The following is a 24,702-nucleotide window of genomic DNA, read 5'->3' on the forward strand; positions in this document are numbered from 1 at the left end:
ACCAAGGGGAGAGCTCGCTCACCCACCAGCAGCCTCTCTTCAAGGAAGGCACCCAGGCAGGTGGGCAGCGGCACACTGCTGGGCATCGCGGCTCTGCCGGCGAGGTCGGTGTGCCGTCACGGGGCGTCTTCGCCCGCGGGGTCGCCGGGAGGGAAGGAGGCAGGCTGAACCTGGGCGGATGTGTTGCTTGTTGTGTTTGTTAGGCCTTTGGCTGAGCGGTGGAGTTGTAAATGGATTGTTTGCCAAAAATGACTGTTCATTACAGAGTGGCCTTCTTTTGATTAGGAGGAGCCGGGGGGATAGACCGTAAGAGTAAATAAAGCTTATGGCTTTGTCTGCTAGTTTGTTCACTTTGGCGTTAGAGAGATCATCTTCTAACTAGTTTTTAATTTCTGCGCTATCATTTCATTTTAGTCTTCTTATGTTTTACTCTGTATGTGCATAAATAAAGTTTCTACAACAGTGGCACTTCTACACATTTTTTAATGCTTGAGGAGACGTTTCTGTAGGTCATTCCTGTACTAGGTGTTTGTCAAAACAAACAAAAAAAAAGAGTTGTGTTAACTTGTTTTCTGTTGGGATGCAGAAATTCATTATTGACTTCCACTTTTTTTGTCCTGTCATATGCTTCGTTTCTGAAAAATACTGAATGCTACCCACAAAACATCTGTTTGGGGGTTGATTTGTTTTTCAGACTGAAAAAACAGTGTGTTTCCAGATATGGTTGATTTTAATTGGACAGTTTTAACAGCATTTTTGTTGCTTATGTGAAAATATTGTTATCCTTTGTTACATTGCATAAACTATGGTTAGAAAAGTGACTTAATGCAAGTTCACACTGAGCAAAGTGTGAGAAATGGAGAAAGTTGTGTTTCATTAAAAATGAAATTAACTGGTACAAAGGCTTCGTTATGTAATAGAAAAAGATGTTTTATGGAATGCAACTATTTAGCATAGTTATTTTTGAGTTTCAGTTATATGAGACTAAGATGAGAATCAGTTACCAATTTCAAGTTCCATTCTCCTGGCAGCACCTCAGCTGCTTTTGGAAAATCATTTAACCTTTTATGCCTCCTATCTCACTGACCTTTTAAAATGGAGATCTTATTTAATTTATTTCCCAGATGTGCTTAATGTATTTAATCCATATTTGTAAGTACTTTGAAAATAATTTCATTTATAAATATAAAAATATAAATCTTTATTATATACTGTAAGGATACACATTTGTAGGATAAAGATTGTGCTGTCAGTTAACAAAATTTTGTCTGGTTTCCTTTGACAATTAAATCTATCTGACAGCTTGTTAACTTGTGGCTCTCTCTCAGTGAACAGAAGTTAAGGTTTTAGTATCTCCTTAGAGAAACTTTGAAAATCAATATTGCCATAAGAGAGTTAAGTCACACATTCATGGCTAGAATTTTTCCCTTTCTCCTTACAGCTGTCAGTGCAGTTCAGGCAACCTGCAAAGAAGGTGGCTTTTCTGAAGGCACCAGTGCATCACACGTCAGTGGCTTTTGGCCTTTTTCAAAGCATCTCTATGCTCCTCCATTTTCCAGGAGAAGTGTCAGCTCCAGCATAGGTTATTCAAGGCTCACTTTTCTCAGCAACCTTTTGGAGGCCTCTTAAAACAGTGATTCGATACACTGTAGGATGTAAATTGCGGACCTGAGTAATATCCTTCATTTTTTATTTGCTTTCTTGTCAAAGAGAACCACAGTACATTCTGATACAATTTTAGAGGACACGCTGTGTTGAATAAGATGTACTGCTAGAGGTCTGTGATGGGCTTGTGACTGAGAGTATCTGATTTAGACAGTTTAACAGTTTGATGTCCTCGTATCCAGCCAAACTGCATGCATTCTGCGTCTTCTGGGTTAGGAACAAGTAGAAAGGAAAAGTTTTTGAATTGTTTGGTGCACCTAAGATAGCACTGACCTAACATATCAAGACAGTAATTTGCCTGGAGGGAGATGGGGCAAAATTGCGAATGGTTAGAAAGCAGCCGCGTGCGGAATTGTAGGATAAGGTGCTTGTTTGTAGTTGTCTGTTTCCTGTTTGCTTCAGTCTGTCACAAAACAATATGTGCTAAGGGCTACAAAGAGCATATCATTTAAATTGTTTATCCAGGCAACAAGTGACTTGAGGAAGTGAACTAATGAGATTAGAGATGCTCACAGGTCAAGGTTGATACACGATGATGGTACGGTGATAGTGATTGATGCTGTGGATGCCCACCACCGTTGATCGTTCTTTGAAGACAAGCCCCCAGGCTCTTCTTTCCGACATCTCCCACGACAACTACAGACCAGAAAGTTGAACTGTGCCTGTGAAGTCTATATCCTAGGCTTTATTAGTTCCCAGTACTGAAAACGAGATTGTGTCTACTCAGATGGGATTAGCAAAGTATAGTCACCTTCTCTTCCACTTTTTTCAACTCCTGTTGCTTCAGGTGTTTTCCAAAATTCTCATACTTTGGTATTATAAAGGTCACCACTGCCATTTAGTTTAAATCAAGTAATGAGACCAACCCAGTCTGGTGATTTAACAATTAAAAAGAACTAATTTTAAGGGGTCCTTTGCTATAATCTCTGTATGTTCTCTAGAAGCAGTTCTTCCCATATGTATTCTTCCCATATGTATATACACACACACATCAACTTTGCCTGATACGATGTTTCTTAGCGAACTTTACTTACTCAGATGTCAGTGGATCCAGTTAATTGTAACCAAGAGGGATACTATGGCTTAAATGTGTTTTTGCGCACCATAGTTACACAATCTTTTGGGATTTCTCCATGTTGTAATTTGTCATTGAAATGGCTGGATGATGCTTCTGGTGCTCTTCCTAGCATGGATTACTGGGAAGGACAAAGCTGTGGCATGTTGAGCACACATATTTGCTTTATGTAGTCTGCTGCTGCCACCACCTCTGGGCTGTAATTGAGGCTCTGTGCTTTCCTCTGTTAACGTGTCGTGCTGTCTGACCCACACGGCAAGTCTGGTATGAAAGCTATGAAGCTTTTAAACAAAATGGCATAGCGAAGATCAAGAGCACAAAGTGGGACTTGCTTCCAGCGTTTAAGGAAGGGTCCTTCTAGAGAAATAATCGGTACAAAATAAGCAGGTTTCAGTTGAAATGAAGGCTGCCCAGTCCTGGTCCGTGAGCAAATGCAAGGCAGTTGGGATGGATCCACCCGAGACCTCTCCTCCCCAAATACCACAAAATCTGCTCTGCTTTCAGCAGAACCTGAACTGCTGGCGCAGCTTGGACACCTCCTCCTCACCAGGAGACCCAAACACTGGACAAAACAGGAGGGTTATGTACCCCTGAACATCAGATACTTCGGATATTTGTGTTGCTGAAACAGCACACGAGAGCAACACCTTTATCCTCTGGATTTATTCCCGCAGAGGCGCGTTTCCAGCACCGTCTGATATATTGGACGCTCGTCAAGAATAGGAAGAGCCCTGGGAGCCTCTGACATCAGGAGTGAGCTGGAGGGAAGGATTTCTTCTGGCTGAGGAGGTGATTTTGTACAAGAAGCAGCGAGCAAGAATCCTCTGCCAGGGATTCTGTCGAAAGCCCAAGCGGGAGAGGAAAATCAGGATGTAGGCCTTGGCCAAGGGAGCAATTACTCCTGGAAATGGATTTGAGTGGGCTGGGATGGAGGGAAGTGTTTTGGAACTAGTCACCTGGAATTTGCAGCCCTGTTTTTTCTCTCCCACTTTATCTCTTCCGTGGTTGGTTGTTTGGGGGTGGAGTGTTTGGTTTTTGAGGGGTGGTTTGGATTTTGTAGCTTTTGGTTTTGTAGTATTTTATTTATCAGTTAGCCTACCTAAGGCAGAAAACAGCTCTGAATACCCTGTGAAACATCCTGTGTTGTGGATGGTGAGAAAAAACAGTACACTGAACTAACACCATGTAACGTGCTACCTCAGCGAGAGATTTATTTTTCAAGTAAAATTTAAAATATTGATCCCATTGTGCTGTAATTATGGGGACCATTTTGTTCTGCTTCAAGTATGATTTTTATAAACTCTAAGATGAAAATTACTTGAGAGAACTCTGCTGAGGGGAACTGCAGTCATATATGTGAGTCAGAAGTGTTTTACTTAATCAGAGAAATTGCTCATTCTTTCACAGATTACATCCCTGCCTAAATATTTTATTTAATAACTAGCACAATTCCATTCTGGGTCTTCGGTGCTTCAGCACGTCACTGACATTTGAGTTCCAGAGGTAGTACAGTGACCTGTTCACCAAGGATTGGCCAACCAAGCATTGACCGGTTCCTCTCATCCCCTGCTTCCTTTGGGATATGCAACCACAGGTCTCTCCAAAAGCTGTACTGGACAGATGTGGACTGTAGTGTGGGTTTTAGTTTTTTCCTTAGGGTGCCCAGGAGATCACTTTTGGATTCAGACTATTTCCACTCAAGGTGAGTAAATTGTAGGGTCCTGATAATCCCTCGGAGAATGTAACAGGGCACAAGCTACTTCTGCCTCACTTGAGCACCTGGCACCAAGGTCAGTTAGGATCGTATAATCAATATTCAGTAGTCTTACAACTTCATCCAGATGCCGATAGCAGAACAGCGTCCATGCATTTTGTTGTTGTAAATCCTTTCACAAAATCGAACAATTGTCAAGAATGTGGGAACACTAAAGTAAGAGACAATTAGAATGATTGATGCCAGATGGACTTCTGCACCTGGTATCAGCAGCATGCCAGTGAAACAGAGCTGTTCGTTGCAAGGAATACAACAGCATATGTTGGGGTAGCATCGGCATCTTTTCAAACATTATTTTGATCATTTTGAAAGCTGCTAATGTGTTGAGTTTCTTACTGTGATTGTTCTTATGCACTGCAACAAGATCTCTTTTTGTCAAAGATTTCCTGAGAAGGAAATATGAGCTTCACTCTCCCTATCTTCTCTGGCTATCATCAGGTTTGGCAAATTTTCATTAGAACTTCTACATAAACAGTTATTTAAATACTGACTAAAGATTGTTGCTTAGCTGATTGTAGAAATCCTTGTTATTTTCAGGCAATGAAAAATAATGAGATAATATTTTCTTAAGCATTATGTAGCTATTAAAGTAGGTTTTTAGAAATTACTGCCATTTCCAAGGCTGAATTTATTAGTTTGTTTTTAAAAGTTGATACTTTTCCAAGCCCCAACTTGCTTCCATTATGCATCTGCTTTTCCTAACCTGAGAGTTTGAGGTTTGTTTGCTTTTAAGAGGTGGTGAAAGGTCACTTGAGTGTCAGTTCAGTCTTTGGTATGGTGTCATTCCCCTTTCTAATGGGGGGTGTGGGGCGTGCGTGTGTAGACTATATTGTGCCTGTTTTGTTTTGGCCATTTCAATTCTGTTGTATTTCTTTTAAGACAAACAATACTGTTCTCTTAATTCTTCTCTTCTGTCATCTTCATGGAATTTTTTTTTATACTGTCATTCAAAGCATGAACTACCTCTGAAGTGATAGAGCTCTGCAGAGTGGGGGAATTTTCCAGTTCTGTGAAACAAACTACGAGGTGATCCTGGAGATACTTAGGATATGCTGCCTGATTTTTGTACACTAGCTTCCCTCTTCAGTGCACAATGGGTGCCTCTGTGCGGTGTAGGGCAGTCCAGTCCGAAGGTGAAATAAGTGACCGCTCACTGGAAGTGTTTGCACAGTCACATGCTCCAGGGTGCCATAGTCCTACCCTCATTGCGTGGATAGTCTCATGAAAAATTTGCAAGTATGGGTTTAAAATGGAGAGTGCCAGGACTTTAAGGCGTCCAGTAGTAAGATCTGCACTCCCTTCTCCAGTCCTGCAGTGCAGTGAGGTGAGTGTTAATCTCTCTCTCCCACTCCATGGGTTGCAATTCCCCTGGTGCCAGCTTCCAGTGCATGGCCAGCACCCCAGGTGTCAGTGGGACTAATCTGATGCTCAAGGTAAAGAATGCCTAAAGGCAGGAAAGGTTGGAAACCTGGCAGGATTTCTTCAGAACAAGGGAGGAAAGCTCTTCCTTTCAGCTTTGCATGCATTGAGACTGACATATGCACTGCAGGGGAGCAAATTTCTGGTAGCGGATCTGCCTTTCAGAGCTCTAATTCACACTAGGAAACAGTATTGAAACCCTGAAGTGTAGCTGCTTCGTGCCGTGCCTCAGGATTCCAACAAATTCTGGCACGTTGAACATAATGCGTACAGGTTTATAGCACTATTTATAAATCTCTTGAGTTTCCTCTTGCATTGTTTCTTGCTGAGGGAGTGTGGGATGTGCAATTCACCCGATCAGATTTTATTGAGGAGTTATCCACACTCATGTGTATGCTAGATTCTCTTGAGAAACAACATCTGTTTTCTGCAGTATTTCAGGTTTGAAATGGTTGCGGGTTGTCTTAATTTGTTCAATTAACAAAAGGATACAATTAGATAATGTGAATTACTTGCACTTCTTGTCAAATGCTATATTAACTCCATAAGCCACAGAATAGGGAGGTTTCTTCAATAAGCTGCTGATGTTTTTGGTATCTTCTCATCGTCTGGTTTCCCTACTTTGTGTAAGTACAGATTCCTCTGGTTTTCTTTCTCTGATTAGAAACCATGTTATGCCTGTAAAACAGACACAGCTTGTCTTATAAGTGAAAAAGACGCTAACCATGAGTTGGATGCAGTCCTCAGGACCGTCTGTTTTGCAAATTATGCCATTGTGCTGACCCAGTTAAGGTGATCTCAGGTCCTATTAGGATTTTTCATATAGAGAAATGAAAAAAATAAAGAGAGAGAGATATATGGATGGATGGATGGATGGATGGATGGATGGATGGATGGATGGATACACACTTGAAGTAAAAGGCACGACTTGACTTGTCAACCACTGGTAGGCATCTGTATGATAAAAAAGGAAACTAAACAGCATAGTTCCTCTTGGGACCATAACAAACCTGGCTAGCAGGGTCTTAGTGCTTGACTGTGCAACTGTTACATAGACCTTATGGCCAACTAAAATTACAAGTCAACACACAACTGTAATTTAAATGAAGCTCCAGTGAAGCTCAATGTAGTCACTTTTCCAGTGACAGTGGATACATTCTTGAAGAGGGTATGAAACAGCACTTTCATATAGCTTCCTTAAAAGTAACTGGCATCTTCCTTTTGTAAGGAAGCTCCTTATGTTTTTTTGTTTAGTCATGCAAGTAAACTTCTGGAAGATCATAAATGCCTAGTATAAATAACAGTAGCCTTCAGGCTTTCTTAACTAAAATTATGATTTATCTTCCACCAGTTGTGCATTTCCAGGAGCATAAATGATCCCCAGGATATATGACTGTAAGACTTGCTGCTTTTGCCTCCTAAATACAGAGTGAGTGCCATAGTAATAAATAGGTGTTGGATTTTTCACATCATCTTCCTGCAGTTCATTTGCTCTCATGGATGTGTAGGCAGTTGCACAGTTTGCAAAGAAAATGGTTGATTCCAGGGAGTTTCTACAAAACTAGTTCCCATTAATTACTAAACTATGTATTTTGGGCAGCAGCTGGATGAATTCTTCATAAAACCCTTCCCACCCCCACCACAAAGCATTCAGATGAATTGCATTAAGTCTTAAGGTGCAAAGTTTATGCCTTATATATTCCTTCTCCCAGGGGATGTGTGATAGTAACAGTTTTGGTCAAATTAAGTACTGATTATTTCAGCTATCTAAATTCAATTTGTGGTCTTAAGTGGATAATGTGTTGTCATTCACTGCTTCTTACCCTGCTCTTTTCTCACAGTCATGTTGTGTGATGTTGTGTAGCTACCAATCTATAACCCAAATGTTGTTACATTAGAGTGGAGAGTTCTGCTGATCTCCGTACAATATATAGAGGGTATATATTGTATGGGATGCCTAGCAAGCAGCTGTATGACTGTAAATTTCTGGGGGTTTTTTTCATGCTGTACATACCTGCTATTACCAAAGTGATTTATGCTTTAGGCATATTTTCTCTTTCAGTGTTCATTGTCCATTTTTCAAGTTTTAGAAATGAAGTCATTTTAGTAAGTAGTTATCTCAGAAGGCCTTGGAGAGGTGGAGGTAGTCTGCCAGCCGCTGTGCCAGTACGGTATGTGCTGCAGCCGGGGGCAGGTTAGCATCCCCCTCCCCGTGCGCAAAACTCTAGGCTCCGGTTACTTTGGAGAGGGAGAGGGATGCTTCTGGGTCATGCCTGCTGCAGTTAAGGCCAGCCTGTGAACTCGATGGTTAATACCTTCACTCAGCATCGTGGAGAACAGCGAGAGGGAAGAGGATCATTCTGAACCCACAGCCATGGGGAAAGCCAGTCTTCTGAAGCCTCGATTCAGCCTCGCAGCCGACCGAGCCCTCTCTTCCCTCCTGCAGTTTTGGCTGCAGGAAAGAAATGGAGGGCTGGCGAGGGAATAATCGGTAGTAAGCTCCTCAGCCAGTCCGCCGTCTCCTCCTATTGACCTTGAAGTAAGGAAAAGGGATGGATTCTGCTGCGTGTTACCTCTGTGTGTCCAAATAATGAGAGCGGAGAGAAATGATCATAAATCTACACGGCTTTGCCTGTTTGGAAGTCTGGGCCATGGGGAAAATGCCAGGATGTATTTTATTTTCGCTCTGTAATTCACACAGGTGTTCATCCCAAAGTGTTTCCTCTGTGGGTTTTTTTGTCTTGTACTTCATTTTACACAGCAGTAACTTTAATTCAGATGAACTCATTCCCTTTTGCGGACTTAAATTTTCAAAATGAGAATAGTTTTGTTCCCTGAACTGGCAATAAACTGGGTTGATATTCACGTTTTATAGATATAATCGATTTCCATTGGTTAACACAGTGGAGTTACACCAGCGTAGAACTGGGCCTATGAAAAAAAACAAACTCCTCTCAGGGGAAATGAAGACTAGTCAAGCTTGTACATATATATTAAAAAAAGAAAAAGAAAAAAAAAGACAACCTGGAATTTGGGAGTTTACTGTCAGATGTAGAACTGCCATATACAAAATTACCAGAAAGTTGTCTTTGGCAATTTGTTCATTCCCCTCCCAGTGAAATGTAATTCATTAAGGCAGTTTCTTGTCAAGCATTAACTCAGAAACTGGGATGAATCTTGAGAGAGAAAATAATTCAGTACCCTAATGATGTTGTAGTCCAACTAGTGTGGCCAACAGGTAAAGAACAGTAACAAGGTGTTTTAGTACTTAGCTAAGACGCCAAGAGGATGTCAGCCAATAAAATGATGTCATGCAATCAGTGGCATTTTAATGTCATTTAATCATTAACTGTCTTTTAATCCTACTGTGTGCAATAACAAAAGATCAGGAAGGACTATGTTTAAAAACAGAGGAAATGTACTGAGTCCACTAGAAGAGCTCGTTGCATTGTTTTTTCTCAGAGCTAGATCTCAAGTGAGATGATGGCTGCTACAGAGCTCCCTGAGCTCCTTTCCTCCTTCCCAACGTGGGACCAACCTCTGAAACGGCAGCAGAGCTCTCTGGAGTAAATGGGACTGTGGTGGAGAGATCTTACGGTTTGCTTGTATTCCCACGATGGAAGCATTACACAAGCGTTCGGAGCGAAGATGAAGCGTAAGGGAGATGCTAACTAACTCCATCACCGAGTATGCAGCAGAACAGGTTGACTTATAAAGAAGTACAGACTGCTCCAGCCCGAGAGGGGCCTGTAAATTTGGCTCTCTGCAGGAGCTGGGATGGTGGTTGTGTATTTTTCTTCTTTTGAGGCCAGTAAGCCTGTTTGTTAGAGCTTGCCTTTGGCCAGAGAAGACAGCGTAGCTGAGCTGTGCTTCTTGAGGAATTAGGGAAGGCAGAGGGAGGAAGATGCCTGGCCCTGTGCTCTCTGCTGAGAGGTGGTGGCTGGCCATGGTGTGCGCTGGCTGCACCCCTGCAGCCGGTGGCCCGGTCCTGCAGATTAACCATCAGCTTTAACGAGCCCTGATGACTTGCCTCAGCTAAAATTTTGTTCCTCAAAACCTAGCATCTATTAGATAAGTTTTAATGCTTAAAAGGCTCTTAGCCAACAGTTGAGCTAAGCTGAACCCCATGTTTGTTTCCAGAGATTGTAATGTCTTCCATCTCTTTGGGTATTAATATAGGGCCTAATATAACAGGTCCATCCTCCACCTCTGAGGTTAAGGTATCAAAAGGGAGTCCTTAAGCCCAAATGCTATTTTTGGAGTGCCTTAGATTAGTGGAAATGTGGTGAGATATTCAGGGCTTCTAACTGTCATCTTAGGAAGACTTGGGGTGTGAATCCAAAGTGGTTCAGGTTGATCCAAACTGGTCCTGCCTTAAAACTGCCCCGTAGTCACCACCTTTACCCTGTGCCAGTGCTGGCACTGGGGCTGGGGAAGCCCCTCCTGGCTCAAGTGCTGAAACAGGAGAAGATGAAGCAGATGATTGAAAAATAGCATTATTCTGCTGGACCTGCTCTCCAGACATCTCCTGCGCGAGGGAGAAGGGGGGAGTCCTGAGGCAGGGGAGGTGAGAACCTGGGGTACCTCTGATATAAAGTGGCTTGAGCTATTGTGGCCCAGCACCTCCAGATTCCCACGTCACCCATATGTCTTTAATTGCTGCTAAAATGCCAGTTGTAAATAATAGTATAAGTAAGTAGCGTGAGCAGACCTGTAGGCAACTGTAATTTGAGTAACTGTAACTGTTGAGTCTATGCAACTATTTACATGTTTAAAAGCATGCAGATGCTGGTGTCTTATGCTAGATCAGGATCTTAATTATGCATAGTTTGAGATAATTGGGCTGCTTTAGCTTCATATCTCAACCTGTTAATTCTAACTACTAAATTAGGATTCAAGTGTAATCCATGTATGTTTAGTTGAACTATTTCAGTTTGTTCCTTACATTAAGCAATCAGTCATGAAAGTGTTGTGATTAATTCAGCTCCTGTTTTCTGGGGGAAAGGTCTGAGTTCAACACATTCATATCACCAGATGAATCTGGGCAGTTATGTCTTTGCCATTCTTGGTGTGATTTTTTCCCCCAAAAAATCACATAAATGTTCTGGATAAATACTCTGAGGAACAAATAAGTGTCTTCATTTTGTTAAGGTTACTGTGCTGGCCAGTATTTTGTGGCTTTTATTGTCTCTTTCCTGTCTTTTAGAAGCATACGCTTAAAAATTAAATTAATTGTAAAAGTACCGAGCTGGACATTTTTAACAGAAGCAAAAAAATGTGGTGAAGATCATATCTGTGGTTGAGTCCATGATGAACAATCCAGCCTTTCTCTTACTCTAAGCTTTACATGGGTGATGATCTGCATACAGGTGCAGGAGTACAACTTCATTTTATTGTTCCCACAGATGAGCACCATGCCAGGACTGCCCACGAGGCCATGCTTCTATGACATCGACCTCGACCCTATCACAGAGCAAGTGAAAGGATTGTTTTGAGAATGATGTCCAAGTTCAGGTCGGTCAAGAGCCTTTACTTCCCTGTTCCAGCTTGTGTTTGTCTCTAGTATATATATAAAAAAGGTTGTCAGGAGTTTATCTAGGCCCTAGTTTCATTGAGCACACCACACTATTTGTGGGCAGTTGGGCGAATATTTCATAATGCGCACTTTTATCTGCTGATTGGCGGCCGGCGCTTTTTTGCTGTACACGGATACTGCACATTGATGCTGCCTTTTGCATTTCCTGGCTCTGTCAGCTTGCCATGAGGAGCTGGTTCTGCAATTGTACCGCTCTTAGCTACGGAAAAAGTCAGTCTGAAGAAATGCTGTCATGTTACTTGCCTCAAAAGAAATAATCTAGTTCGTCTTTGATAATACTCATGTGGCAGTGTGTTTCTGTCATTGCCTAGATATCAGGAGAGATGTTTCTATATTTCTCAGCTTGTTCATGAGCTTTACTTTGTTTTTCAATGTTTTTTTAATCTTGATTGCTGTCATCTCTCTCAAATGGTAAAAAGCGTTTCAGAAACACAATCTGTCCTCTTAGCCTGTCTGTTTTTCATGCTGGGTTTTCTCCCTTTTCCTTGAAGGTTGCAGATTCCCCGCCACCTCCTCCCCTTCTTTAAGCAGTTAATGTTCTTGGTGTCCTGCTTTAATTTTGTGTAGCACATGTTCTGCACTTAAAAAACCAAGTTGTTATGAAAATATTCCATGCTACTCCATTTTAACCTTGTAACATAATAAATGGAATAAGAGAGGATGTAACCCTGACTGAAACAAACCATGTGTGTCTGTGATGGGACTCTTAACTCTCCCTTCCCCCAGTAAATCCGTCTGGAGAGTAAAACGGTTACTATTACACAGAACAATATTACTATGAGCTAATAGGACTGTGATGGGACCCCAGATCAGCCACAGCTTTGAGGTGGATGCGCCCAGGCGCTTCAGCCCTGCTCCAGCAACCCTTGCCTACTCTGGCTTGAGAGAAGCAGCTTTCATTTTCTGTTTCTGTGTTTTGACGGGTTGTTTGGAGGAGGGGAGAGGTTCACGCAACCCAATGAGCTTACCACTCAGACCAAGCTAACTGTTCACTTGCACATACTTGAATGTCACAGCGTTCACATGGTATCTGGTGAGAGCAGATTCTGCCATTTCATGTGTACAAGTAAAAAGCAGTTAGCTTCAAAGTTAACAAGCATGCACAGGTAATTCATTACTAGCTTCTATGCAAACCATCACTGACTATTTTGCTGATGGGTAGTGTTGCACATACCACTTCTTTGCATATATCCCATTTTTGTTATTGATATGCATTACATCTGACGGCTTCATGCATGTGTATTGATTCATCATGTGTTAGTCATATAATTACTTCTGAATCATTTGAAATGACTGTAGAATCCTAATGTAAAATCTATATGCAGATTCACATAGCCTGCTTAATCGGGCGTTTACTGCCTAGTCTTACACAAATCCATCCAAACCATGGATTGGTGAGTTTTGAAGAACAACGATAATTAAGCAGACTAAATACTCCATTCCAACTGTGAAGGCCTTTTATTGGGAGTTGTGCATGAATTTAAAATGTTCAGCTTGGCTTTTAGTCAGTGGTGATGTTTTCTCAGATGTAAAATTAAATGCTAACAAAGTCACAAAAACATAAGAGTCAGGTAGGAAATAGCATATATATCCAACTGTTAACAAATTATTTTAATTTCACTATGGAGGTATTGGTGCCATCAGACAAATGAATGATTCAGTTCAAGCCTTTTAAAGAAAAAACCAGCTTGATCATATATATTTGTCATCAATATAGGCACATACTCACCGGTGCTCCTACCTTTAACAATCTAAATGAATGCCTCAAGAGTATTGTAACACCCAGTGAGCACCACACAAGGTAGTCAGTCTTCATCAGCTCTATAATTCATCCGGTTTATGTGCTAGATTTGTACATTTCTCACTTTGGATAAAGAGAGAAACAATATTCTTGTATAATCTTTACTCCCAACTTTCTGTAGAGAAGTTGTGTTATTCTTTGCTTTCACATGTTCACTGAAGTGAACCCACACTGTAGCTGATACTGCATTTTGAGGTATTTGCAGGTTTGTTTCTATGATGGCAGATCGAGGGATAGTTTGGGTATTTTTTCCACTTGGTTTGAATTCTTTTCCTAGGGTATTAGTGTACAATGTAAAATTTCTAGTAATATGATATTGTGCCAACTCATTAGGACTGATTCAAAACTTTAAGATGTGGTAATTGAAAAATATTTAGAGATTTGTGGAAGAGCTGCAGATGTTTCATTACAAACATGCGTGCAGAGCCAAGAACAGTTGTTTTACTGTGCAGTTTATATCCTCCTCTGCAATGCATAGCTTCATGAGACTGACTTGTGAAAGAGATGCAGGCAAAAGTTCCTGCTGCTAGGGTAGCTCTGTGGGGCTCTTTCTTGCTGAGCTGAAATGTTGGATGTCATTAGCCTCTCTAATTTTTCTCCACCACTTCACTGCATATGAACTGTTAGCAGATGATAGTTCTTAGAAAAAATTGCAGATTACTGATCATCAGAATATACTCTAAAAAGTCAAACAACCAAAATCTTTTTTCAAAAAAGTCAGCTCTGGTTTTTTTCTGTTGACAAATAGCTAATACATGGACACACGATATTACAGTCTCTCTGTAGGAGCAATGTGCTGTATTAAAAAACTGAAACAGTAATGCCTGAAAATTAACCCAAAGGAATCTGGCTAGTTCTTCATCACTGGCCCCTATCCTATTTAAATTAGACTGCCCAGCTCATACACAAAGAAAAGTATAGTTGTTTCCTTAGGATCTATCTGTAGATAGCACCAGTCAGAATAAGACTTACTTACATGGAGACAAGTCTGCCAGTAGGAAGAAAATAAAAAAAAGAGTATTATTTGCGCAGCAAGGAAAATTTATGAGCCTGACCCACTCTGCAAAGGTGAAGTCTGTTAAGGATCCTTGTGAGCTCTAAGGATCCCTCTGATTTAATCAGCGGCAGCAGGTGCCTGCTCTGACTGTGCCAGTTTGGCTTTGGGTGTCTGGGTAGATGGGGGTTCCTCGGTTGGTTGTGATATAGTAAGGCCATGGCTGTCTGCAGTTGCAGATAGATTCTTGCACTCACCTCCTCATCAAAACTGGCAGAGCATCAGAATGGTCATAATACACAGCACGGGTATTTTGCCCCCCTCAGAGCTTTTCTGAATGCGAGAGGAATCCCAGAGTTCTGACTGCGAGCATCTTCACAGCCGTAAAGCAGCCTATGAGGGGAGGACACCAAAACTGATGTCCTAAAACTGCAAACTCTTTGTTAGATGTTTTCATCTTAATTCGTTCAGATATGGATAGAAGGTGTTTGAAGACCTTTCCTTTGCATCCACAAAATTGATCCTATGAAACAAAAAACTGACTTTTTACAGCCTTATTCCACAGTATTAGGTTTCAGTCAGCAGCAGTTACTACAATAGCATACACTCTAAAGCCTATATCATACTGGAATGCGAGTACAGATTTTTGTTTCTCACCTAGTAGGGTTACACAGGTAATAAATAGGAGGTGCATGTGGCATAATTGAATATTTTTGTTTATTATGGTTATGGCAAAAGCACAAAATTTCACTAAAACACTGCTTTTAGGTTACAATGCTTCCTTTTTTTCTTTAAAGCAAGCAAAGATGTCTTGTTTCAACATATAAATTCTTTATCTTTCTCATTTCAGAAGCCTGGAAATTAAGAACTGCAACTTTCCTGTTTCCTGGAAATAGGAGACAAAAACGAATTTGAAATATTCCTGTTATCTTTTTCAAGAGGAATGTCAAGATAGACCAAAGAGCAAAAGTTTACTCTCTCTTCAAACTAGTTTTTATGATGAAATATAGCTGTAAGGTTAAAAAAAAAAAAAAGGAGAAAATAAAAGAAAGCTAAAGTTTTTCTTGCTGTAGTGCAGAAAGCTCTCTACTGGGGCTTATACTTGTTTGTGGATAAAAACAACATTGAAAAAGAGATAAAGGTTTTCCACCTTAGAGGTTTTTTCTTTTCTCAAAGGACTTTACAGAATTATTTCCCTTATCTTGGCCATCTAAAAACTTGCATAAACATTATTATACTGTGTGATCAAGTCTATTTCTCTCTGAAAAATACACTTTCACTCCTGGCATTCAGGAGCCGAAAAAACCACACACAGATTAACTGCACATTTTTGAGTTATCATCAAGTGTTGCTCTGGCTGCATTTGGGCAAGAGCCAAGCTCCAAGCAAGGAAGATATTAAGCAGAGAAAGAACAGACCGTGTATTTTGTAAAAGGTTTTTAATATATAATTTGTTTCCTTGTTGGGCAAAGACCTTTTGAAACATGTAAGCCAGAGCTGTCTCATATCCATAGGTCTCTGTTTATCCAAAGTGTGTGTTATAGGCTGCCCAGCTGATTTTGTGTTTGTTGTGGTAAAGCTGGTTGTTCAGCAAGGGCACTGCTCCTTCTGGAACCCTGTTTTGCTTCTGTTCATGGCTAATGAATCCTCCTGCTGTGCTGGCTCCCAACCTAGAATTTTTCTTGTCCTGTCCCTGGCAGTATGCAACACCCAGTAACAACAGAGGAATGTCCATCAAGCAAGGATGTGACAGGGCAGAGCTTTGTTCTGCTTCGTTTTGCAGGTTTTAACCACCATACTTGTAAAACTGCAGTGTGTTTTCTATTTGAAGGGGGTATTCAAACAAATTAAATCCTAAACAGTGTGCTCTAATTTACCTCAGTAACTTACCTTGTCCAGTTTTTCCTAAATCTGCAGCAAAACAAGCCTTAGGCACAGGATACTGCATTTAGCTTTTCAAGCTGCTGCTCCTCAGGAAGCTCTCACTGACTGTTGGTTCTTTCAATAACAAAAAATGCAACAGAACAATAGGTCTAGTCGAAACAATAGGCTATTGTTTTGGGTTTGGGGTTTTGTTTGTTTGTTTTTCTTTTTTTCTTTTTTTTTCTTCAGTAAAAAGCAGTGAAATAATGATGAGAGAAAATTTATTTTCCTGGTGACGTTTTTCATCCTGTCACTTTGCTCCACTTAACACACATCTGTATGTTATGGCTTCTGCAATGTAGTTTTGGTTCCCTTCTACGCAGCCACAGTTGGAGACTTAATTATCTCAGGAACTGTGTCATAATGGAGGGGTTTGTTTTGGTTTTTAAAATCATGCTTTGTTATTTATAAACTCAAAGCTATAATTATGGACAGAAGAGCAAACTGGGGACAATTAAAATAATTATCTGTGCCTTCCCTGGAGTAGCACGGAAATGTCTGTTGACTGCATTTCAGAACTGTTCTATTCATAGCGTGGTCCCCCAGCACCTTGGGGATTGCTGTGAAGATAAACTTAAATGTAAAAAATAGAGCTATTTGGTATTTTAGCCTGATTAGTTGGTAGAGCTCGTAACAGCCTAGACTGGGGATGCTTTAGTTGCACTGGGGCAGGACAAACATGATCGGTAGAAAGTAAGATTCAAGTGTGGCTCTCAAAGCTACTGGAGAGAGACATTTCTGATATTTTCTATTAAACTGTGTCCCAAAATACAACCATAATATTCATACACATAACAGTGTTGTAATTTAGTCTTGCACACACTGAGCTATCTAACCTAGAAAAATCCAAAGATTCCTGGAAGAAATAATGGTGGTTTCCAGCCATAGTTTTCCTAGTGGAGTCCTTACAAGAAAAATAAATGAGGTTTCCCCTCCATCTTGCCCAGAGAAATTTGGAAAACCATAACTGTGCCTTACTTGCTCTGTCACTGTGGCTCCTCCACAGGTGTGTTGGACCTACCTCCATGCAGTCTGGGATATTAAACATGGCACTAGCTGGCCACCTCTGAAGCTTCCAAGTGAAATATGGATGTCTGAGCAACAGGTTTTATAAGTCATTTCAAACTGCTGCTTGGGACCCACACACCTTCTATAGTGTAGTCTCCATATTGTCCCCTCAGGAGACGCACGCTGGGACTGTTGCTCTGATCCATCATTCTCTCCCTGAAAGACCATTCCAGCTCAGTTAGCTGAGAGCTGACAAACAGCCGGTAGACTTTTTTCTACTGTGATGCACACAAGATTTTTTTAATATTGTTTTGATAGCTTCAATGATTCAAGGAAACTGGAATGACTCCCTTGTTTTCCCCCCATCTAGTTAACTATCTGCAAAATCTCTTGAGCTATTGCATTTTTGGTTCTTCATTTTACTGGAAGATTTGTTAAAAATAATTCACACTGGCCTGCAGATTCTGTCTTATGATCCAAAGGGACCAAGTTACTTGCCCTCAGCTGAGCTGCAGAAACTGCCACGATACCTTCCCTTGAGCCTCCCTTGTTCTCAGGCCAAGTGCCTTCATCAAGAAGGGTTTAAAATGAAATCTCTTTAAGGTCAGTGTTATTGCTAGGTGTGTCACTTATTGCTGCACAGATGCGTTTGCAGGTGTGAGACTCTTGCCTTTGCATCTGCTCTGAGCAACTTTGTGACATGGCAGGACAGCAGCTTTTTAAGGCAGCTTGCCCTGCTTATCCCAGCATTTGCTACAGCGTGCTAAGAACTGTAGCGTTGTTTATTATCAGATCTGCTTTTTGTAGTGACTGAATACTTTGTTATTTCTACTGCTGAACTACAGAAAAGTGGTGACATTGAAATACATCAGACTACATACAAAGGGCTTTTTTGTATTTTAAAATTCAAAATCCCAGAATTTCAGTTGCCACAAACATGAAAATAAAGTGCATGTGTGTGCTGATGTTCAGTTTGCGCATGGTACCTGTCTCAAGTCTGAATTCATTAATAAACTACAGCCATTATTTAATATTGTTCTCTTTGTCTACCATCTTGTCTGTGTAGTGACCCCTTTTTTATTCCTCCCCTCTTATGCCACTTACTCCTGTCATGCCCCTGTCTCCAGCTAAACACAACTACGCCAAGGAAGGAGAGGAGCTCAGCCACACCCTGGTCAAGCACCAGATGCAAGCAGGGCTTGGGGCTCTTCGTGACCAGAGCTGCTGGTCCCTGCCTGTTGCCATAAGGGGCTGAGCTCGGGAGGGTTGTCCCACAGGACCTTCTCCATCAGTACAGTCCTTTTGAAGTTGGTTTGTGTTTGGAGGGAAGGACACAGCAGACTAACATCCTGTCCTGGTCCCAAAATATCCTGCTGTTGCCTTTGGTCCTTGGCATGAAAGGCTAGATCAGGTGCAAGGGTCAGTTGGACACTTTCCACTTCTCCAGCTGGCAGCTGGATGTATGTGAAACAGTATCAGGTACAAGAATATATACCTGTGAGCATCTCAGGGTAGGATTTAAATACAAGCAATGCAAAAGCTTCAGGAACTATGGATGTTAAATCAACTGGACCATAACACAGCCAAAAGCATCCCAGGAACAGGAATAAACAAAATGGGGAAGTAAGAGGCGGGGTGGGGGAAGAAATCAGGCATTTCAGGCACATGCTGGACATCGCTCTTGTTTTTTCAATAGCTAGATGAAGTCTTGACCATGTGATTTGGGTTAGTACTGGGTTTTTAACATGCTTTTCACAGCTAGATTTCCAAACAGCATTTCAGCTTCTCTACAACATTTCAGCGAGGAACTTAACTTAACTTACCCATACATAACAGATCAAGCATTAGGTTTGTGCTCCAGCAGTACTTGGGGCTGCCCTGCTGATGGCCACCCACCCAGCCAGAGCGAGCATGGGAGGCAGGGGGGCTCGCTCCCCTCCACTGAGTTATCAGGGTGGCAAGGGAGGATAACCTGTTTCACCCCTCTTAATATGCAGTTTTTCATAGAATATTCTTTTGAGAAAAATATTTTGAGAGAAAAATTTTTTAAGGCTAAGCTAGGACTCCCTGCCTGAGAGGGTTGAAATCAAAATACCAAAAGCCCCTTCAAGCATTTGCCCTGCAACTGGACTGCTGTGCTATACATGTAACTGCACACTGTGGGTTTAAGGACAGTGTTTATGTGAAGTAAGCTACATTCAAATATTTCCACAAATGTGGTCATAATAAGAGTTCTCAACTCCATAAACTTCAGTGTAATACATTACATATATACAAACATGAGGGAGTATGTATTTGCGCATGCAGTTTTTATGCAAGATCTTCAATATTTGCTTCCCAAGTAAACTTTTTAACTTAAACCTTTGCGTAATGATTGGGAAAAGCTAGACTTCTCCATGCCAGCAGAGGCCCGACAGGACAAGATCCTGAAGAACCTTTTTAAGTCAATCCTGCATTGGGTGATCTCCAGGTCCCTACCAAGGTAAACTGTGCTGCACACCCATGAACTGTGATGCCAGTAGAAAAAGTTAGTGCTGAAGAGGTACACAGAGCTGAAATACACACACACTCTAGGGACCACAAGAACTTTTCTTTGCAGAGCACTAATAGAAAAGAGGATGTATCAAACACAACTCATGGTTACTTTTATGCAATACACTAAGTCAAGGTTTAAATTACATTTTAAAAGCTAAGTTGTTTCCCCCTGGGCAATTCCCATCATGGCATTGCAACTCAATTACCATCAATATCTGGTCAAAGTTCGATTCCTAATGCCAAAGGCAACTTTCAGCTTTGCAGGACACAGCCTGTTACTTGCCCATGTAACACAGCACCTGCATGTTCCCATCACATGCACAGTTTATATTTATTATCCAAATTAAGTTTAATTACAGCTGTATTTGTACCAAAGGTGTATTATATACATGACATGTAACTATGAGGAACCTGAACACACACAAGTCTATGGGACATGACAAGATGCATCCCAGAGTCCTCAGGGAATTGGCTGATGTAGTTGCCAAGCCACTCTCCATGATACTTGAAAAGTCACAGCAGTCAGGTAAAGTCTGGTGACTGGAGAAAGGGAAACCTTGCACCCATTTTTAAAAAAGGTAACAAGGAGGACCCTGGGAACTACCAACCTGTCAGCCTCACCTCTGTGCCTGGGAAGATCATGGAACAGATCCTCCCATGCTAAGGCACATGGAAGACAGGGAGGTGATTCGAGACAGCCAGCATGGCTTCACCAGGGGCAAGTCCTGCCTGTCCAGCCTAGTGGTCTCCTATGATGGAGTGACCACATCAGTGGACAAAGGAAGAGCTACCAATGTCATCTTTCTGGACTTCTGTAAGGCCTTTGACACAGTCCCCCACAACATCCTTCTCTCTAAATTGGAGAGATACGGATTTGATGGGTGGACTGTTGGGTGGATGAGGAATTGGTTGTATGGTCACATCCAGAGCGTAGTTGTCAATGTCCAGATGGAGATCAGTGATGACTGGTGGCCCTCACTGGGTCCATATTGGGACCAGTACTCTTTAATATCTTCATCAATGACATAGTGGGATTGAGTGCACCCTCACCCGTGCATATGACACCAAGCTGAGTGGTGCAGTTGACACACCTGAGGGACAGGATGCCATCAAGAGGGACCTGGACAAGCTTGAGGCATGGGCCTATGTGAACCTCATGAGGTTCAACAAGGCCAAGTGCAGGGTCCTGCATCTGGGTCAGGGCAACCCCTAGGTATCAGTACAGGCTGGGGGATTAAGGGATTGAGAGCAGCACTGCCAAGAAGGACTTGAGGGTACAGGTGGATGAAAAGATGGACATGAGCTGGCAATGTGCGCCAGAAGGCCAACCACATCCCAGGCTGCATCCAAAGCAGTGTGGCCAGCAGGTCAAGGGACATGATTCTGCCCCTCCATTCCACTCTGGTGAGACCGCATCTGGAGTCCTGCGTCCAGCTCTGGAGCCCTCAGCACAGGAAAGACATGGACCTGCTGGAGTGGGTCCAGAGAAGGGCCACAAAGATGATCAGAGGGCTGGAACACCTCTCCTGTGAGGACAGGCTGAGAGAGTTGGGGTTGTGCAGCCTGGAGAAGAGAAGGCTCCAGGGAGACCTTACTCTAGCCTTCCAGTACTTAAAAGGGGCCTATAAGAAGACAGGGACAGACTTTTTAGCAGGGCCTGTAGCTATAGGACAAGGGGTAATGGTTTTAAACTAAAAAAGGGCAGATTCAGACTAGATCTAAGGAATACATTTTTGACAGTGAGGGTGGTGAGACACTGGCACAGGTTGCCCAGAGAGGTGGGAGATGCCCCATCCCTGGAAACATTCCAGATCAGGTTGGATGGGGCTCTGAGCAACCTGGTCTAGTTGAAGCTGCCCCTGCTCACTGCAGGGGGGTTGGACTAGATGGCCTTTAAAGGTTCCTTCCAACCCAAACTATTCTATGATACTATATGAATTCTAGGATGTTTCCTTCCAGTTTCATTTTTACCAAAAGGCTCGAGAGGAAATCTGGGAAGGGAGAAGAAAGCCTCTTCTATGATTTGTGGCAGCAGACCAGCTCCTAGACAGCTTTCGGTCAGCCAAAGTCTCTGCAAGGAGACAATGTCCCTGTATTCGCTGGCTCCACAGCATGGCCATTGTACATATTCCCATCCAGCTCCAGCTCATTTGGAGCATGCATCACCTTGGTGTCTTCAGCCTGCAGTCAGAACAAGCTGTATTTGCCAACCTGTTTTTTCAGGTGTGTGAGGTAAGTGAACTCCCCAAGGAACGTTTTTGAGGAGAGCAACAAAACCAACATGTCCTAGTTCCAATCTTCTCTTCATGACATTAGCCTAAGGAAGCAGTTTAACGAACTGAGCCCTTCACATCAGTTCCATAGAGTTGTTGATTTTTTTCCTATGTTGGGCAAGTTCAGCCACTGAAATTCAGTATCAGATATTAGTGCCTGGCAAAAGCTTGCTGTTCATCCAGGATGAAACCTGGATCTAATTCTGTTTCTGGAACTACTGAAGGTCAGACAGACTTCAGATCCCAGTTTGTTAGTAATAACCAAGTACGCAAGTTATTTAATTCTTACTAGTAAGTGGAAAATGGAAAAGAATAAATAAAAGAAGAAAAATAATGAAGATGGCAAGTGAAGGTCAAATTTGCTTTTTTGGGACAGAATTGTATGAAAGCAGCAGATGAAAATAAAGATAAGTCTGAAAAATTATTTCACTAAATCTCACATGAAAAATTCCTTTAAATTGAGCGTTATATAACTTAACCACCAACAGTTTCAAAGGCGGCTATGTACATTTATCTGCAAATACCTACTGAAAAGGGAAAAGATACTCTCACCGAAGCATCAAAGGTTACTTTTAATATTAATTTGGTTTTAAAAAGAGACGCTAAATCAGCACAATGGTATCAGACTGTGCTAAGAAATAGTAGAAAAGGAGATGAGCAGCAAGTGAAAGATGTCTATCTAAAGAAAGAAAAATAATCTAAAACATCTTCTGAGGGAAGGATATTCTTGGAAAGCTAACACCACTGGAGGAGACCCAGAGCCAATGCTTTGATTCACACCCAGCATGCTGTTTCCCATCAAATATTCTTCATGGTGTTGGCTAGCAGATCCCCAGAGACAGGAGGAAGATCTTATGTTGAGCTTGCACCTGGCATCACCTATGGCAACTGCAGGGAATTAACAGGACAACAACAATTGCCATGGAGCTGGGGAGGAGGCACCAGGCTCAGACTCCTGCATTTACCAAGTCCCTCCTCGTACGTGCCTCCTCCACCGTGGGTCACTGCAACAGATAACCTCACCTTCTGCTAAATTTGGACATCTCTGTCCTGTGACTGCATTTACTCAGCAACAAGCAAACCACACGCCAGCTTGGAAGCAGAAATTGAAAAGTTATACCCGGTATGACCATGTGATCTAAACATATCTGGAAGCTGGATAGACATCCTGCAATTATCAAACCAGGAGTGTCACAAGCTGTTTAAGAGACAGAGTTTGTTTTACAAACCCTTCACAGAAAGGTCTGACAGCATTATCTTCCCAACACCATGCTGGGGGAAAAGAGTACAATACCGTGTACCCCTGTGGAAAAAGGTTCCCTACTTTTCTGATTGTACTCTAGTTTTGTCTCTTTAAGCTCTGACAAAAAAAAAACCACAAACCACCAAACAAACAAAAACCACACACAAAACTAAACACACAACACCAAAACCTCACTCTCTCCCCCTTAAGACAGGATCCTATCAAATCAGTGTGGGTCTCCATGAATGAAAAGAACTCCATGTGGGTTCTTACCCCAAGCATCTATAATGCGGCAGTTTTCCCATTGTTTGAAAACAAGCGGTAGGAGCAAGCTGACAGGAGAATACACCAATTAATCCTTTATAAGGGACGACGAAGTGAACCTACAGAGCCACATGCGATCTTTTATAGATACAAGCCTGGATGCACAAGAGCAATTAGGCTTGCATACTTGGGAAAACATGTTTGGGGAGAACCTTTTCAGTTCATAACTCCTGTGAAATGACTACAGCACCCAGCTGCAGGGGTAGACAGACACTGGACAAGCCATACCTTACTTAGTGCGTCTGAAATGGAAGTGATCCAAGTAACCATTTACTCATGTGCATAAACTTGAATCTTAAATTTAGCAGCATTTCACCTTTTGACCTTGAATTTCACATTGCCTTAACCAGCCTGACTTGAGCCCGAACAGCTATAGAAACGTTTACAGCCATTCCCTGCAGCAAGATTAATGAAAGCCTCGCCTGGATCTTGAAACCCATGTCTGGGGACCATTCAGACACAATCGGCACTGGAACCAGTTTGAATGGGTTTGCCAAATTCCCCTGTTGTGCAAGACAGCCACCAAGCCCCAGGGCTGGCCAGGGCACCCTCCCCATAGCACCCCACCCTACAAACAGGGCAAATCCTGCTTCCCACAGCCCACCACCAAGTGAAGATGTAGGATGCTTAGTATGTGGAGAGACATACACAGCAGATTTAAAAAACAAACAACCCGAACAAAACTCTCCAAGATTTATAAACTTAAATGCTGTACTCAAAAAAAAAAGAAGAGTCACATATTTTAAATTCTACATGCTTTGTTTAAATGCCAGTGCCCAGCAGGCAAATAGATGACAACCAGAATTTATAACATACAGGTACCAATAGGATCTGGCTCAGCAATTTTGTTTTGTTAAGCCCTATACGAGCTATTATCAGATTTACGCTTGGGTTTTTATTCATGTCTAAATAGAAACCATGAAGTTGTACCAGAAACTTGTAGCTGTTAAGCTGGCAGGTGGGGAGGGTGGGCAGGGGGAATCCCTGAGAATCCCTAGTTTGTTCACTGACAGTCAGCAAGGACCACCTGGATTTGCATCCCCCATTCATTGTTGTGAATAAAGTCAAGGTT

At 42.0% G+C, this 24,702-nt stretch overlaps 1 protein-coding gene across 1 annotated transcript in view; it reads left to right on the plus strand.

Annotated features, from left to right (window-relative positions):
• LOC104626066 (monofunctional C1-tetrahydrofolate synthase, mitochondrial-like) overlaps positions 1-11,428 on the plus strand; it is a gene marked incomplete at its 5' end in the record, with an annotated part of 61,814 nt that extends 50,386 nt beyond the window's left edge. Inside the window, one exon of the mRNA XM_010293889.1 lies at positions 11,339-11,428. Coding sequence (XP_010292191.1) covers positions 11,339-11,428 — 90 coding nt within the window. The remainder of the gene's footprint in view (positions 1-11,338) is intronic.
• Positions 11,429-24,702: the final 13,274 nt, after the last annotated feature.

The sequence above is a fragment of the Phaethon lepturus genome, unplaced genomic scaffold, assembly GCF_000687285.1.
Source record: "Phaethon lepturus isolate BGI_N335 unplaced genomic scaffold, ASM68728v1 scaffold6279, whole genome shotgun sequence".
Lineage (NCBI taxonomy): Eukaryota > Metazoa > Chordata > Aves > Phaethontiformes > Phaethontidae > Phaethon > Phaethon lepturus.